The sequence below is a fragment of the Exophiala oligosperma genome (assembly GCF_000835515.1).
Source record: "Exophiala oligosperma strain CBS 72588 unplaced genomic scaffold supercont1.6, whole genome shotgun sequence".
Taxonomy (NCBI): Eukaryota; Fungi; Ascomycota; class Eurotiomycetes; order Chaetothyriales; family Herpotrichiellaceae; genus Exophiala; species Exophiala oligosperma.
Window position 1 is genome coordinate 2358916 of NW_015622823.1, and position 15169 is coordinate 2374084.

General features: G+C 50.6%; 4 protein-coding genes across 4 annotated transcripts; 1 reads left to right on the forward strand and 3 right to left on the reverse strand.

The window, feature by feature from the left end:
- Positions 1-973: 973 nt before the first annotated feature.
- PV06_07249 (uncharacterized protein) lies at positions 974-3145 on the reverse strand (the record flags this gene model as incomplete). Its single annotated transcript, XM_016408455.1, has 10 exons — positions 974-1211; positions 1269-1385; positions 1444-1603; positions 1678-1758; positions 1823-1901; positions 1957-1978; positions 2041-2266; positions 2348-2469; positions 2545-2869; positions 3010-3145. The coding sequence occupies 10 exons, from the start codon at positions 3143-3145 to the stop codon at positions 974-976; spliced, it is 1506 nt and encodes a 501-aa protein (XP_016261935.1).
- Positions 3146-3881: 736 nt separating this feature from the next.
- On the reverse strand, positions 3882-5061 carry PV06_07250 (uncharacterized protein; the record flags this gene model as incomplete). Its single annotated transcript, XM_016408456.1, has 4 exons — positions 3882-4397; positions 4474-4551; positions 4656-4753; positions 4836-5061. 4 exons carry the CDS (start codon positions 5059-5061, stop codon positions 3882-3884), a joined length of 918 nt encoding a protein of 305 aa, XP_016261936.1.
- Positions 5062-8470: 3409 nt separating this feature from the next.
- PV06_07251 (uncharacterized protein) lies at positions 8471-10220 on the reverse strand (the record flags this gene model as incomplete). The annotated part of the gene is made up of 5 exons (XM_016408457.1): positions 8471-8749; positions 8814-9009; positions 9067-9359; positions 9413-9650; positions 9708-10220. The coding sequence occupies 5 exons, from the start codon at positions 10218-10220 to the stop codon at positions 8610-8612; spliced, it is 1380 nt and encodes a 459-aa protein (XP_016261937.1). The 3' UTR covers positions 8471-8609.
- Positions 10221-11325: 1105 nt separating this feature from the next.
- PV06_07252 (uncharacterized protein) lies at positions 11326-15059 on the forward strand. Its single transcript, XM_016408458.1, has 2 exons — positions 11326-11503; positions 11575-15059. Exon 2 carries the CDS (start codon positions 12374-12376, stop codon positions 12851-12853), a length of 480 nt encoding a protein of 159 aa, XP_016261938.1. The 5' UTR covers positions 11326-11503; positions 11575-12373; the 3' UTR covers positions 12854-15059.
- Positions 15060-15169: the final 110 nt, after the last annotated feature.

The window sequence follows — 15169 nt, forward strand, 5'->3', positions numbered from 1 at the left end:
GAGGAGAGGGAGAGAGAGGGAAAAACCTACCACCGCCGGCCGTCCTTTCGGTTCAGCACACATCTGGTGTTTGATGAGCGACAAGCAGAACAAATGTTTCCTTCGGCCGTTTGAAAATCGCACTATATATCCATATGAGAGTAATGATCAGCCAATTTTGCGATCGATGAAGCACATCCCGCAAAAGTAAGAAGACAAAACAAAATTCACCTTCACCTTGCGTAGTCGACAAGTGAGACACGCCAAAGTTGCCCGTGGTCGACCTCTTGCCGGACCACCACTTCTTCGTCTGGATGAGTCGGGGCTTGAATCAGTGCTTGGGCGAGCACACATGGTTGCGTTACTTGAGGGAAGATAAGATAATTATGGCGTTGTTTATCAAGTTTGAACTGTGAGAAAGGATACGCTATCTGTAGTCCCTTCGATCTCGTATTACTAGCCGTTGTCTCTCTCCCAAAGGAAAACCAGATGTCTGGGGCCATTATGATGGGGAGTAGAACTGGCTGCCCTTCCCTGGGGGGGTTGGACGCCCTCGCTTGTTTTCACGCGGGGTTCCGGGGGAGGGGAGGCGAGGGGGGGTGGTCCTTGGACTCCTTGGGTGGCTTGCCTGGTTTACAGTACAGTCCTTGGCTCTAGGCTCACTGTAGGTCTATTTTTTTGATCTAGCATATTCTGCTACTGTTTCCAGACCTCGTGATCTCTTGGGCTCAAACTTTGCTCACAACCACGAGACAGTTTGGCTCGTGTTTTTCTATCTCGTTCCCCAATGGGTTCAGAGTTGAGATCAAGAAGCGGGTCCCCTGTCCAAACTAACAAGATGTACTCGGTACGGACTACTTTCAGAGAGCTTTTGGCCGCAATGGAAACCAGATGCATTCAAAATGGCAGGTCTCATGTATGTGAGATACAAATCAACAGATATATCGACTTCACCAGAAATCGTACATAAGGCTCAGGGTTTTGGTGAGTCAACCTAGATCACGGTAGTCACGTCAATCTTCACCTCCTCGACTTTGTCTTCCTTCACCTCGGCCATCAATTTCTCCTCGACAATGCCATGGCCATCACTGGTGAGGTGAACCACGACTTTGTCGCCAAATAGTGCCCCCAACTCTTCGACCGGTTTGCCCTTTGTTTCCATGACGAAGAAATACACGATGACGGTGGAGATGATACAGAGTGCCATGTAGATGAAGTACAAGCGGTATCCACTGTTGCTGTTGTCAGCCTCTCTGTTCAATCAGGAGGAAATAACTGATACTACACACATGTTGCGCAGTGCGGTTGGAGCAGGTGTGGTATACGTGATGGCACCCAGAAAGTAGCTGAAAAACGCCAGAGCGATCCCCTTGGCTCGTATAGTGGTGGGAAATATCTCGGCAGCCCTGATGTGGCTTTCAGCAATGACGTTCGAATTCTCAGAAAAGGAGAAGGGGACAGTACCAGACAAAAGAGGGCGCATCGACACCCTGGTAAAAGACAATGTATACGAAAATGAACAGGATGCAGGCGGCATTCCCACCACTGCTAGTAGTGCCCAGGTATTTCCACTGTAGTACGGCCTCGGCGAGAAGACACAAGGCCATTCCCGGGAAACCGATCACTAGCATATCTAACGTTATTTTGACTCACTTGAAACGCCGTCATGAGAACCGGGGAGTGTACTTATGTACTTACAGAACATGGTGCGGCGACCGACTCGATCAAGAACAGAAATCACTACAAGGACCATCAAGGTCCCGGTGGTGGTATATACCCCTGTACCAGATCAACACCAGCCAGTGTGAGAAGGGTATGCTTCTGGCAGGACGCTCATTCTTACCGTACAAGACCAAGGGCATTACTCCGGTTTCTCCCATGGATCCCACGATGATAGGCAGATAGTTCGCAATGCCAAAAACCTTTGAAACCTCAGTGAGACGTCATTCTTTGAAATATTTCCGGAAAGGTTCTTACCCCCGTCGACTGCGAGGCAAATCTGAAGCACATAGAGATCAGTCCTCATTGCATCAACTTAGCAAACGGTTTAGGAAGGATTACAAGATGAACATTGCGAGGAAGGCTCTGCGTCTCCACGTGGGCCTTTTGAAAATCTGTAGCATTGATGTGCTAGATTCCTTGTCGTATTCTACCTGGCGGACGATCTGGGTGTACTCTGCTCGAGCGGCTGAAGCATCTCCCACATCTTCAGGGTCGTAATGGATCTTGGAGATGACTTTCCAGGCTTCATCGTGTTTCCCAACCCAGGCCAAGTATCTTGGGCTCTCTGCAGACAACACAGGTCAGTCTTTGTCGGGGAAAAAGAAAACCGGGGGAGAGGGGATGAACAAAGGATTTGTGTCCTGACCAGGCAAGAATGGTATAGTCGCCACCATGATCAATGGTGGGAGGCAAGCAATGGCGAGCGGAAACCTCCATTGGAAGGTCTCATTCGTGGCAAAGTAGGTACCGACCGCGATCCACCCACAGCTACAAGCAATAATGGTGTCAGTCCCCTTTTCTTGTCCTAGCCGTCCCCAGGTGCTATAGGAGTATATGGCATACATGACATAGCCGGTGGCAAAACTCAACGTGGTGAGGCCCGAGAGGAAGCCCCGATGCCTGGCTGAGGCGAGTTCGGTGAGGAAGAGAGGGATCAGAGGGATGTCCATGCCCAGTCCAAAGCCGTGGATCAAACGACAGGTCACGAGCATCGGAACGTTGACCGAGCCAGCACCAAGGGCTGCCCCGATGCAAGCCGCGATTGCTGCAATCATGAGGGCTCTTTTCCTACCCACCCAATCGGCCAGGTATGCTTGCACAATCGAGCCAAACGCACATCCTGCATAAAACAGGGCATTGACAGCTCCCAGGATACTATGCAGGTGGCCTTTATTAGTCGAGCAACCCCAAACTAGCCAGGAGCGAGATGGACATTACCTCGAAGTGTACTCGTCCGTCGCTATCGCTCTCTTCGTTAATGGCTTCATCTCTACAGAAATGGGTACGGGTAAATGGGGGTCCACTTACGATCGAGTTTGAAATACTTGTAAAAGGAAGGCTGTCCGATACTGGTTGTGAACCCGGCAAACCCAAAGCCATACGTCAGACCTCCAGAGAAGATCACGCAGTGGATGAATAGATTGAAGAGTCTGATCTGTGCCATTTTCGTCGTCAATACGGACAAAGGCTAACAACTTGAGGGTGTTTGGACTCTTGCAGGGTGCGGAACACTGACTATTTACGTCTCGACATGTTGCTGTGCAGCCATCATCGAGGACAGTTCCTCAGCCACAGTCTCCTTCACAGACCTCTAAACCCGAAAATTGAGAATCGCAGAGCAAGCAAGCCTTGTTGGGCTGATCATTTTGATCGGTGGTCTTTCTGGGGACAAGCCCATATCCATGTTGATCTTTGATCGGAGGATTCGGAAATCAGTTGCCGAATAATGTCAAACAGGGTACTCTGTACAACTGCTTTGTTTCTCTCGCCCGTACATGCGACACTCGACATCCGAAAATTCAGCAGCTACCCGTTCGTGACGTTGTGGTTCACGACGAGTAACGAGCCCGACTGTTCTGATCAGGCTGTCGGAGGAGACGCCTATCCGTCAGATTGAAACTCCTCAATCGGATTCGAGGAAGACTGGGGCAATCTCGCTGACATTAACTCAAAACATGCAAACAAGTGAACACTAGGAAGAAAGTTGGACGGCTCTATAAACGAGGCACTTGTTTGGGTGAGGCCAAAGCCATCTTGATACTTTGCAAAATCCCATCCCGACAGGCTGAGCAACAATAATGGCATAACAATTCCACCAGCAGCAGGATCACGGGACTGTCAAGGAGATTTACTGTATCTTGACCCGGACGTTCTCAACCGTGATCATCAAAATGGGCTTTTCAAAGGACCTCCAACAGCCATTCCCATATCTTGACGGACATGGGCCCAGGCTCCAAGCCGGTCTGCGCATCCAGAATACAGTCTATGTGCACTTGCATGGGGCACTCGACGTTGTTAATCGAGTTGCCCGCCATCTGAAGCCGCTGTCCAAATGTCGCAATATGATCCCTGAACATTTCCAAAGCGCCCCAGACGTTTAGAATCTTTCTGACTGGCACATTGTTCCACCATGATGTACTTGCAAGAAATGGTTCCGACCAGTTATTTCTTTCGCCGCCCTTCCCGACGAATTCTGTAGCGAGTTGGGACATTGTCGAGACGGGGAAGATGTCTCGCAGCTCATTGTCTCGGAAGGACTGTGTCTCTGTACCGAAACTGACCCACGGTGAGATGAGAAGAAGTCCTCCGAGGGGGGCCTCGAGACTCAACGAGGGGATCCCAACGAATGGATGAAGGATATGAGAAATCAGAGCGATCGACAAGTTGCCACCTGCTGAGTCTCCACCTACGACGATCTGTGAGTGTTGTCAGCTTCTGTCTGTGTCTCTCTCTTTCAGAGGGCTCAGCGCGGTTTCCGCGATTATCGAGTACCTCTGATGGTTTGTAGTCACTCGATAAGAGGAGACGTAAAGCTTCCGTAGCTTGCAGAAGTTGGCCAGGGAATTTGGTCTCGGTGGTGAGGCATGCAATTTTTCGTCAGCAATCGATGACTTTCCAAAAGCAGAAAAAATAATCAGATGATGAGGCCCTTTACTATATTCTAGAAAAGCTACAGCAACATTCTTTCTTCCCTTCGCTGAAGCACAGCGGGCCAGACACTGCCCAAGAAAGAGAATATGGCCGTCAAAGGCCGGTAATCCGTAACCGCCGCCTGGAGATATGAAAATGAGTTCTCTTTCTGTTGCCATCAAGTCGTCAAACAACTGGGAAACGAACAAGACAAACACACTAACCGTGGAAGTACAATATCACCTTTTCTGATCCACGATCTCCGAGCCAGTGCAGTTTGGCACCTCTGCTATCAGGCACGGCCTCGACCTGGTGCTCAAGACCCAGGTCTTTGGCTCGCGCTTCCACCACCACTGATGTTTTCTGGGCTCTTTTCTTTGCATGCTCGGCTGAAAAAAAGGCTTCACGGAATGCTATATTCCGCTGATCATGAGAAATAGAGCGTGACATGTTTTGTATTGCTGGTCGCCAAAATTGATGGTTCTGGAAAATCAGATTTACAGATCAAGATACTCGCGCATTGTCCTAGGACAAAGGAGGTAAACAGTCATCGGCCACGGCAGGGAAAGGCTTTTGAGCTCTTGACACCCATAATGTCACGAAAAACGTCAAGACGCCGGAAGGTGGACCAAGAATCAATTTTCGGCAAAACAACCTCCGTGAACGAGGGCGCCGAAAATTCGAACCAGGTGCTATTGGCCTGGTAGGACGATCCGCACTCGTAGTGAGAATGCTGCGTACCAATCAACGATTCCGCCGGCATCACTCCCGTCGAGAAAGGCTACAAAACTCCATCCTCAGACCAAGAAATACTTCCCGGTCGCCGTCTCAGACAACGTCTCTTTCCAGAACAGAGTTGGGACACCCCATTCAGGAAGAATCTGCTGAAATTGACATTTGCTGCCACCCTCCTCTTGTTTTTTGGTATTTCAAGACCAAGAGGGTCGAATCTGAGTGAGCCAGCTACTCGTCAAATCTCATCTATTGAGTTGAGCCCTTGAATAGTTTGCTCAAATGGCCGTTACCAAACTTGATGCGCTCGTTGTCGGTGCAGGATTTGGGGGGCTCTATCAGCTATACAGTCTTCTGAAACTGGGCCTGTCGGTGAAAGTCATTGATCAAGCTGGTGATGTTGGCGGGACATGGTACTGGAACCGCTATCCCGGGGCCATGAGTGACACCGAGGCTTTCGCGTACCGTTATTCCTGGGACAAGGATGATCTTCAACACTACCCTTGGACGGAACGGTATGTGAAGCAACCAGAGGTGTTGGCCTACCTTAGGCACGTGGTGAAGCGCCACGATCTTCGGAGGCACATACAGTTCAACACCGAGTTTCTCGGTGCGGCCTATGACGAAGCGGGCCGGCTGTGGAGGGTCCAAACCTCGTCGGGGGTCATGGAGGCCCACTACCTCATCACCGCACTCGGGATCCTGAACGCCACCAACTGGCCCGACATACCCGGGATCGATGTGTACCGGGGGGAGCTCTACCACACGTCGAGGTTCCCGGAGACTTATGACTTCAAGGGGAAAAGGGTCGGCGTCGTCGGCTGCGGCTCCACCGGCGTCCAGGTCATCAGCGCCATCGCAAAGGACGTAAAGACCCTCACCTGTTTTCAGAGGCGACCTCAGTACACCATACCTGCCAATGACGGTCCGGTGTCCAAGGAATATCGTGACCGCATCAACAAGGATTACGACGCGATTTGGGACCACGTCAAGACCAGCGCGTCGGGTATGGGGTTCGAGGAGAGCAAGGTGTCCGCGCTGAGCGTCTCGGAAGAGGAACGCAATCGTGTCTTTGAGGAGTGCTGGCGGACGGGGAACGGCCTGCGGTTCAACTTTGGCCTCTTCGCCGACATCGCGACGAACAGGGAGGCGAACGAGGCGGCCTGCGTCTTCATCCGCAACAAGATCAGGTCGATCGTCAAGGACCCGGAGACGGCGCGGAAGCTCACCCCTTGGGAACCTTTTGCTCGCCGACCGCTGTGCGACACCGGCTACTACGAGACGTTCAACCGGGAGAATGTCGAGCTGGTAGATCTGAAGGCCACGCCGATCGTCGAGCTCACCGAGGACGGCATCCAAACGTCCGACGGCAAGACGCACGAACTCGACGTCATCATCATGGCGACCGGGTTCGACGCTTTCGACGGCTCTTACAATCGCGTCTGCATACGAGGTCGAAATGGCGAAACCTTGAGAGACCACTGGGCGATACGCCCTTCCACCTACCTCGGGACGGCGGTGTCTGGGTTTCCAAACTTCTTCATGATCAGCGGTCCCCTCTCCGCCTTCAGCAACGTGCCTCCCGCGTTGGAGATGCACGTTGAGTTCATCACCGGCATCATTGCCCGGGCGAAGGAGCTTGTCGAAGAAGACTTGGTCGGTGGGAGAGTCAACGGCACGAGCGGAATGAATAATGGAGAAGCGGCGGCGGCAGCGGCAGCAATCAAACGGAGGGTCGAACTGGAAGCCCTCCCGGAGGCCGAAGCTGACTGGTTTGACAAGTGCACAGAGTTGTGTACCAAGACCTTGTATTGGGAGACAAAGTCTTGGTTTTGGGGAGACAATGTCAAGGGCAAAGGCCACAGGGTTTTGTTCTTCCTAGGGGGGTTGGGTGCCCTCAACAACGCACTTCTCGAAGCGGCCGCGGCGGGATACAAAGGCTTCAGGCCCTTTTGTGGGATTTGGCACGGGCCACGCAAGTGATAGACCTTGAGGAGAAATTGACTCTGTTGTGTGCATTGATCGGACCCCGTTGACTCCAGGGCACGTCCTCACAGGTGGTGTGTCCACTCGACACGAAAACAGATAGTAGTGACCCAACTCGTAAGCAGGTAGACAAGTCGAACGACTGACTCGCTGTGGTTATTCTCGTCACACTTCACACAGGAGAGCGTCGAACTTTTACACACCTGACGTCGGTACAACAAAGTACTCGTAGGGTGTTTTGGACCAGGGACACCGCCTACCAATACGATCACGTGTCTAGGGGGCAACTGGTAAAACGCCCACCGTCGGGTAACTTTCATCATCAGGAATCATTTCCAACATCTTTAGGCGCTTTCATAGCTATCAAAAATAGGCGCGAATACTTTATGAGTCCACCAAGTGTCCCCTGAACCTCTAGGGGACTCCTGGGCGCCGGGCCCTAAACATTTAGGCCTCATTTTACATCCATATAGGTCTTCAACCCCGTAACAACATCTTACCACGTTCTCTCTCTTCGTTTGGTTCCTAGTCACTCACTCTTCTCTCTACTCCCAGTAATAATAACCAATGCGCTCTGCGATCATTCTTCATGCTGATCTATCACATGCTCTCATAATTGGAACAAGATGCAGTGATCTACTCTAGATGAATGATTACAGCATGCTGTGGTTATCTTTTGTGGCCCAAACCTGGAAATTAGGTCTGGGAGTAATAGGATTTTGCTGTGAAAATCGCAGTCTAGCCCTCCCGGGGAAGTCCTTTCCCTGCGGCTGATATCTTTTGTTTGCCTTTCATGTACTCACTCTCTTTTCTTTTTCTCTCGTCAGAAACTGCCATACCACCGTCGACCGCTCAATTTTTTGTTGTTCTTTCGTCACTGAGACGGTTTCCTCTGCCATCGTTGACCTCCTTATGTCACATTGAACGTCGAGGCATATCGATGGCAAGGTGGGCTTGAAACGTATCTCCTCACAGCACAACTGAACAGGGCTTGAAACATGACTCCTACTATTCGTTCTATCCTCGATCCTTGACATGAAAAGCATACCGCCGCCGTCTAAAAAGAGCAAAAAAAAGCAGCCAATCCACAAAGCCTCGATGACACTCCCCGCAAGAAGGCATACAAGGAAAATCTCAGCTCCCCGAACACACTGACCACATAAAGAAAAGCATCATGCACAACCTTGGTACAATACATCAACTAGACCGCCGAATTCCTTACACCCTCAGGCCGACCGAAAGCAAAATAGGAGATCCCGTTGAGTCTCTGCCAGCCTCGATCATTTCATGACAATTCGCCGATTCTTCTCCTGTTGATCTGCATTGACACAGGGTGCGGTAGCTGCATTCAGCCACTGTTGCATTTCCGTGTTCAACAATACGAAATGGTTGCAATCAGACTCTGGGTTACCTCCTTGGACTGATGAAATCGCGTGTTAGATCTCTGCTTCGCCTTTTACGGTATTGTAGGTGAGGTAACTTACTCATGCCTATGATTCTTGCTTTTCCACCTATCACAGTGCAGACCATGGAGCCAGAACGGCCGTGCCACGCACTCAATTCAACGCACTTCTGGTATGGTTTGGCATTTTCCGCGTGTCCAATATGCGTGCCGAAGCTGACAGTTCGCCGGTCTTGTTTGAGGAATGTCGATTCAGGCGGGTTATCAGCACTGAAATTCTGTCCGGCAATGGTTAGCTAGGAAGTTGAAGGATCGTATACTAGGATCAGACTCACGTAATCTTGACGAATCCTCGCCTTCTCTCTATCTTGACGCCTATTGAAGAACATCCCGAACACCGTCTTGAATTCTTCCATATCTTGGACAACATTGTAACCAACTGACCAGTATGGCATCTGTGAAGCATTGATCAAGCTACCACGGCCCTGTGGAGTATCCAAGTAGAGATCCGAGACTTCGACAACAACGTTTTTGTGGTCATTCTGCGGCCGGCACGTGATACGGAATATCGCTATATCCCACTCTTTGTGGATTGCGTGAAGGCGGAGAACGAATCGATTGACGTGGTCTAGACGTTGTCAGTTGCGCCGATATAGTGTGTGCACATGCGAGAGTACTTACTGTCTCCTGCAACATCTTGGGCCTGGATCGCATGGCACAGTCCGTTTTTCTCGGTCAGGTAGTGTTCGACGTCGTTTCCACCTTCCCACTCCGTGAAGTGAGCGCAGGTAACAACTAGGTCGCGAGATAGGCGAAAACCAGAGAGATGCGTCGTCTGTGCATTTTCCCCTGACAGATGGTTATTTTCGACTTTAACCCGGACAGCGGCCAGGCCTATTCGAAGGAATTGTTGCAATCTCTATGCGGCCCGTTGTGTTAGTGGGTGATGAGATCAAAGACTGGGTGAAGACATTACCTCCAATCCGCCAACCTTATTTGCCACGGTGTCCCATTCCTCGCTCCAGTGAAGCCTATCGCCGTCATTTTCGAGAAAATGGAAAGCAGAGATTTGTCCAGGCAGTGCTTGGTCAAGAGTCACTCCAGAGAATGTTGTGTAGCGCGGTGAGGGCAGACCGTGGTTCATCTCGTCCTTATTCGTGTCGTCAGATGTTGCAAAGCGCGATGAGGGCTGGCCGTGGTCCATCTTTTTGTCTTTTCTCGTGTCGTTCTTTGGTTCTGGCTTCCAGTCCTTGAGGTGATTGTGGGAAAGTCCTCCGACGTAGTAATATTCCAGTCCGCAGCTTTGACAGTGAACCGGATGATCAGGGTCTGGTGCTTGCTCAGTATTTGGTTCGGAGCGAGATGTGGTACTTGGTGGCTGTGTGGAAGGTGAAGGACCTTGGGAAGATGGGACGATATTTGTAGTGTCCATCCCTTTCTCTGGTTGCTTCTCTTTCTTGTCCATGTCTTGGAAGTTTTTGTCCGGCATGATTGCTGGTTTGCATTGTTTGTGGGAGAATGTTTCGATCCCGGCTGGAGATTGTGGCGGTGTTATATAGTTTTTCAACAAGCGACAAAGGTGAGGTGAGTTAGTGTGTTCGGAAGGGGCAACCTTGCAGACCCGATGAGGCCAGTGTGGATTTCTATCGCAAGGAATGTGAAACAAAGAATGTTGAAAACCATGGCGGAGTGACGAAGACTCTTAGTGCAGTGGTCACTACCTTTGCTGCCTGTATTCCCCCTTCATGTGTCTTCCGGTGAAGGGCCAACCATATTCCCCTTTGTGAAGACAGAAGATATGACCGGGTACCGAAACAAAAGAGTTGCGTCTCAAGGGAAGAATGTAGAATGTTGCATGGTAGGCTGAAACCCGGCAGCTCTTTGAGCGCATTCCAGTTCCAGATGATATCGGAAGAATGTAGAATGTTACGAAGCAGGCGCACAGATCATGAATTGCGAATTTCCGAATGACGCCTGGTAACCCTTTGAGCACATCCCAGTCCCAGGTGATGTTGTAAGAATGTAGAATGTTGCATGGTATGCCGAAACCTGGCAACCCTTGATGGAGCACATTCCGGTTCCAGATGAAAGCGTGGAGGAAGAATGTTGTACGCTGTACGCTGAATCGTGGATCGTGGGACATTTTCAATCTTAATGGGCACAAAGACCTCTGGCAGTGAGTGATATGGAGATATTTGTGCAGAGAAAGTAGTCTTAGCAGTAGAAGTTGTTGGACGTGTTGCAAATGGAGAATGCCATTGGAATCAACATCACGCCTTGATATACAAGCTATGATTAGTCTGCTTTCAGCCAGGCCTTGGTCACCCCTCGGCCCGTTGGGTCATTGGTCTACAAAAGTAATATACTGTACGTCAGGGTGTAAGGCTTTCGAGCGGTGTACAAGCCCATACTATAGGTGTTTCTCAGAAACATTTCTCAAAAGGTCCGGAGTAGGTTAGCAATCTTACCTAAGCTACCGCTTATCATGTCCACGGAGTCGTCGGAAACAAGTATCTCCGATCCTTGGCATTAGAATGTCAAAGAAGACACATAATCACGTATTCAGGGGAGTCAATATTTTTGCCTGCCAATTGGTGGGAAGCGCTTTCGATCACGTTCGTCCTCGATCTCGTTCTCTCCAAAGTCTCCTAGTCCCCATCAGGTCTCATCGAATTCAAGATTGAGGAGCTACAAAGGCGCTACGAGCCTGAACAATGGAACGTGATTGGAGGACTTCTGTGACATTCTTGAAGCCGGAATGTTAGAGAGAAGGTGAAGAGTTGCAAGCAAGAGTTTGTTCGCAGAACTTGACCCACTGACTCCTGATACTCTTATCCCTCAAGCCAAATTCTCCGCAAAGATTCGAGCCCCAGACGAGTAATTACCACTCGGGATGATCACCATCACAGATACATATCTCTACGCCCCTGATCGGTCTTCCCGCCCAACAATCCGTCGCCTTGCTGGGTCCGCAGACTCTCCTCGGCCTCGATCATGAACCTCTCTCTGCCCTCATGGTCAAAAGCCTTTCCGAACCATAGTTGCGTGCGACCGTTCCTGATCTCCTCGATGACCTCACCCAGCTCTCGGCCCTTGTAATCCTTCACAAAACGACTCGAACACATCAGCAACCACGTGTTGGCGAGCGTTTCTGGGTTGCGAAGCATTCTCGGATTCCCCAAATGCCAGAACATCAACGACACCATTGCCACCATCATGATGGCCAGGATGATCACACTGATCAACGAGCTGTAGAACGAGACATCCTTGACCTGGCCATAGTTATATGGCACACCCGCAATGAGAATCAAAAGCACGTACGACAGGACGGTCGTGAATGCGATGAACGCATGGTACCAGTTTCGATGCCACAAGGCCTTGAAGACGACGGTGAACGGAACGCCGTGAAGGTGGCCGGTACACAGATACCGAGAAACTGCGGCAGACTGGTCATCACGAAGTTGTCGGTACGGCACCATTGTTCTGACCTTCAACTCAACCATTTCCCAGAAAGGGTTGAAGAGGAAGGAGATGAGGACGGTCATGAAGAATCGAGGTCCGAATCTTGTTCCATCTAGAAACTTCCACTTGACCGCGGTCAGGTGCTTGCTGTGGTCTGACCCGAGTAGGTTGATTGCATAGATGTCGTTCCCGGAAACGACAAAGGAAAGAATGACCCCGAAGAGGGCCACGTGGAGGATCGTAACGACGAGTATCTGTGCAGTCCCCCAAGGCAGTCGAGCGAGCCAGGATGAAGGCGCACTACCGGCTGAAGCAGCTGCTTGCACCTCCGATCCTAGGTCGCGGCTGGATTCCTGGCCGTTACTGGAGTCGTTGTCAGGTTGTTCATTGTGCCGCACGACGACGCTGACCACATCCTCATTGTCCCGGGAATGGACTTCATTGAACATCAAGAGTTTGTGTTTCAGCTTCGCCTCTACATCGTGGACTTTGGCTTTTGGCTCGATGCTTCGCAGCGTATTCGCGAGGTCCTCTGAATTGCCCAACAGCCATGCCATGGAAGCTATGCTGCAAGGATATGAGAGAAGGCCACTTGGGCGGCTCCAATTCAGCCAAATCAACGCCGCGACCAGAATTCCCGATAGCACGAGGGTTGTCTGAAGGCTCCGAACGACGGCAAGATCAACCACCCAAACTGGATCGCAAAGCTTTCGTCCTTTCTTGGTATCGCAAGATGCTCCGGCTTGTACAGTCATCGCCTCTGACGCGATCGAGGCCTGGACGCTGAACAGGATACTCAAAACAGTCGTCAGGAACATGACCCATTGCTTGTTCAGAGGGTTGAGGTATGACCAGTCGATGCCTCCTTTGAGATTGGGTCGCAGCACAGACGCCTTTGCCGTTACCGGTGAACCTTTTGCAAGCTGGTAGAAGGGTTCCATCATCTGTGCAGAGGCAAAGACGACGCTCCAGAAGCTTTTGAACAGCACTGACATTGTCACAGGAGCAAATGTGGCTCCTGCGAGGACGATGTTGGTGACATTGACGGGCAATCCCAGATGATTAGGGTTGCCATCGTGAATGGGTCGAGTTCCTTGTCCATCTGAACCTACACCCGAGCCTGGACCTGAGACGGACCCAGAGGTCCCCGAACCAGGGTCAGATCCGCTATCTGCGCGTGACCCAGTTGGCTGGGGATACTCAGACAGAGCCTGCGCAGTAGCACTAGTACCTGCATCTTTACTAGATAAGTTTGCTGTATGATCGCTGCTATTGGTTGGCGAAGCCAATTCTGCTGCTGCAACATCAGTCTTTTCATCACCTGCAGGCTGTGTCTCTATGGCAGAGGCAGATGTAGCGCTCAGAGAGTTCGGTTCATTGCTTGTCGCCGTTGCTGTGGGAGTGGACGCGTCTGAGACGACCGCAGACGAAGCCGACGATGCTGACAATGCTGTCAAGGCTGAGGCGCTAGCTGCACTTGAAGAGTCTGTTGCTGTCTGAGAATTCACTCCATCGCTAGCAGTAGCTGCAGCTGCCAATGAAGCTGAAGAGCCTGTTGCCACCGAGTTCAACAATACGGAAGAAGCTGACGCCAAAAGTGTTGTTGCCACTGATGAAACTGATACCGGTGATGTAGCAGTGGAAGGCAAGGTAGTAGCCGATGCTGAAGACTCTGTCACTGTCGATCCGGCAGCTGCTGGTGTTGCTATCGAGTTCGTTTTCGCTGCCGAGTCCGTTGTCCCTACTACACCAGAGATTATTGAAGCTGGTGCTAAAGCTGAAACATCTGTTGTCAATGAAGCATCAAATGTTGTCTTTGAGCTCAACAGAGCTGAAGTTTCTGGTCCTACTGCAGTATTCGTTGACGCCTCGGTTTCTGATGCTGCCAAGGTAGTAGTTGATGTCAAGGAGTCTATCAAGATGGAAGAGTCTTGAAGACCCGAGGATTCCGTTATGGTTGGATCGTTTTTCGATGTGGATGATGCAGCCAGTCCTGTCGCAGCAGTGACTAGAGATCATGGTGCGCTTGACGCTAGTCCCGTACTTCCAGAAGCTAGAATTAAAGAAGACGCCAATGTTGATGCATCCGACCGCGCAAGAGTAGCACTCTCAGACTCAGACGCAATCTCAGATATATCTGATGCAGAGCTGCTACTTGAACTTGTGAGAGGAACCACAAACGTGGTTGAGCTGTTCACTAGACTCGATATTGTTGTATCAGGAGCGGTGGCAAGCACATCAGAGGAGACGGTGGGAGAAGTGCGGAGTGAGGTGGTATTTGTTGGTGTGATATAAATCGTGCTGGACTCTGTTTTGTCAAGTGTCACAATCGAAGTCACGCTTTCAGTCGACGAGGTGATGATTGGGGACGTTCTGGAAGTGCTAGTAAGATCGATGATATCGGAAGCTATCGAAGTCGTATTGCCAGAGGAGATACTCCCAAAGTCACCAGTTGAAGTACCACGTAACGCTGTACTAGATGCAACTAGTAACGAGCTTGTGGTCACACTCATCGTGGTCAAGATCAAGCTTGTACTGTTGGAGAAAGTAGTGGATGCCGAAGATATGAGCGTCTCATTGAACCTAGAAATTGGCATCGTTGCGCTCTTAGATATACTTGTCGTAAAGGTGAGAAAACCTGAGCTAGTACTGAGCGCTGTGATGCTCAATATCGGGGTGGTAACGGCCTCATGTGCTCTAGAAGTTGTATTTTGAAACTTCGGTGTGGGGGTAATTGAAATCGTGGCCCTGCTAGACCTTGTTTCGGATAAAGAAGCAGCATTTACCGTTGTTGGTAGTATCGAATTTCCTGCTATTGGCGTTGATGGCGCAGTAGTAGTTGTCACAATGTAGCTACGACTCGTCGTCGGCGTCATCGTCTTCGTCGTTGGAAACGTGGTTCTTATTGCTTGTACAGTTATCGTTTTCGATACTGATGTAGTGGAGGTAGAAGTATGGGTGGATGTACGAGTTGTC

Excerpts from the sequence above, each read along its gene's own strand:
- PV06_07252 (XM_016408458.1), top strand. The coding sequence starts at position 12,374 with ATGTCGTTCCCGGAAACGACAAAGGAAAGAATGACCCCGAAGAGGGCC.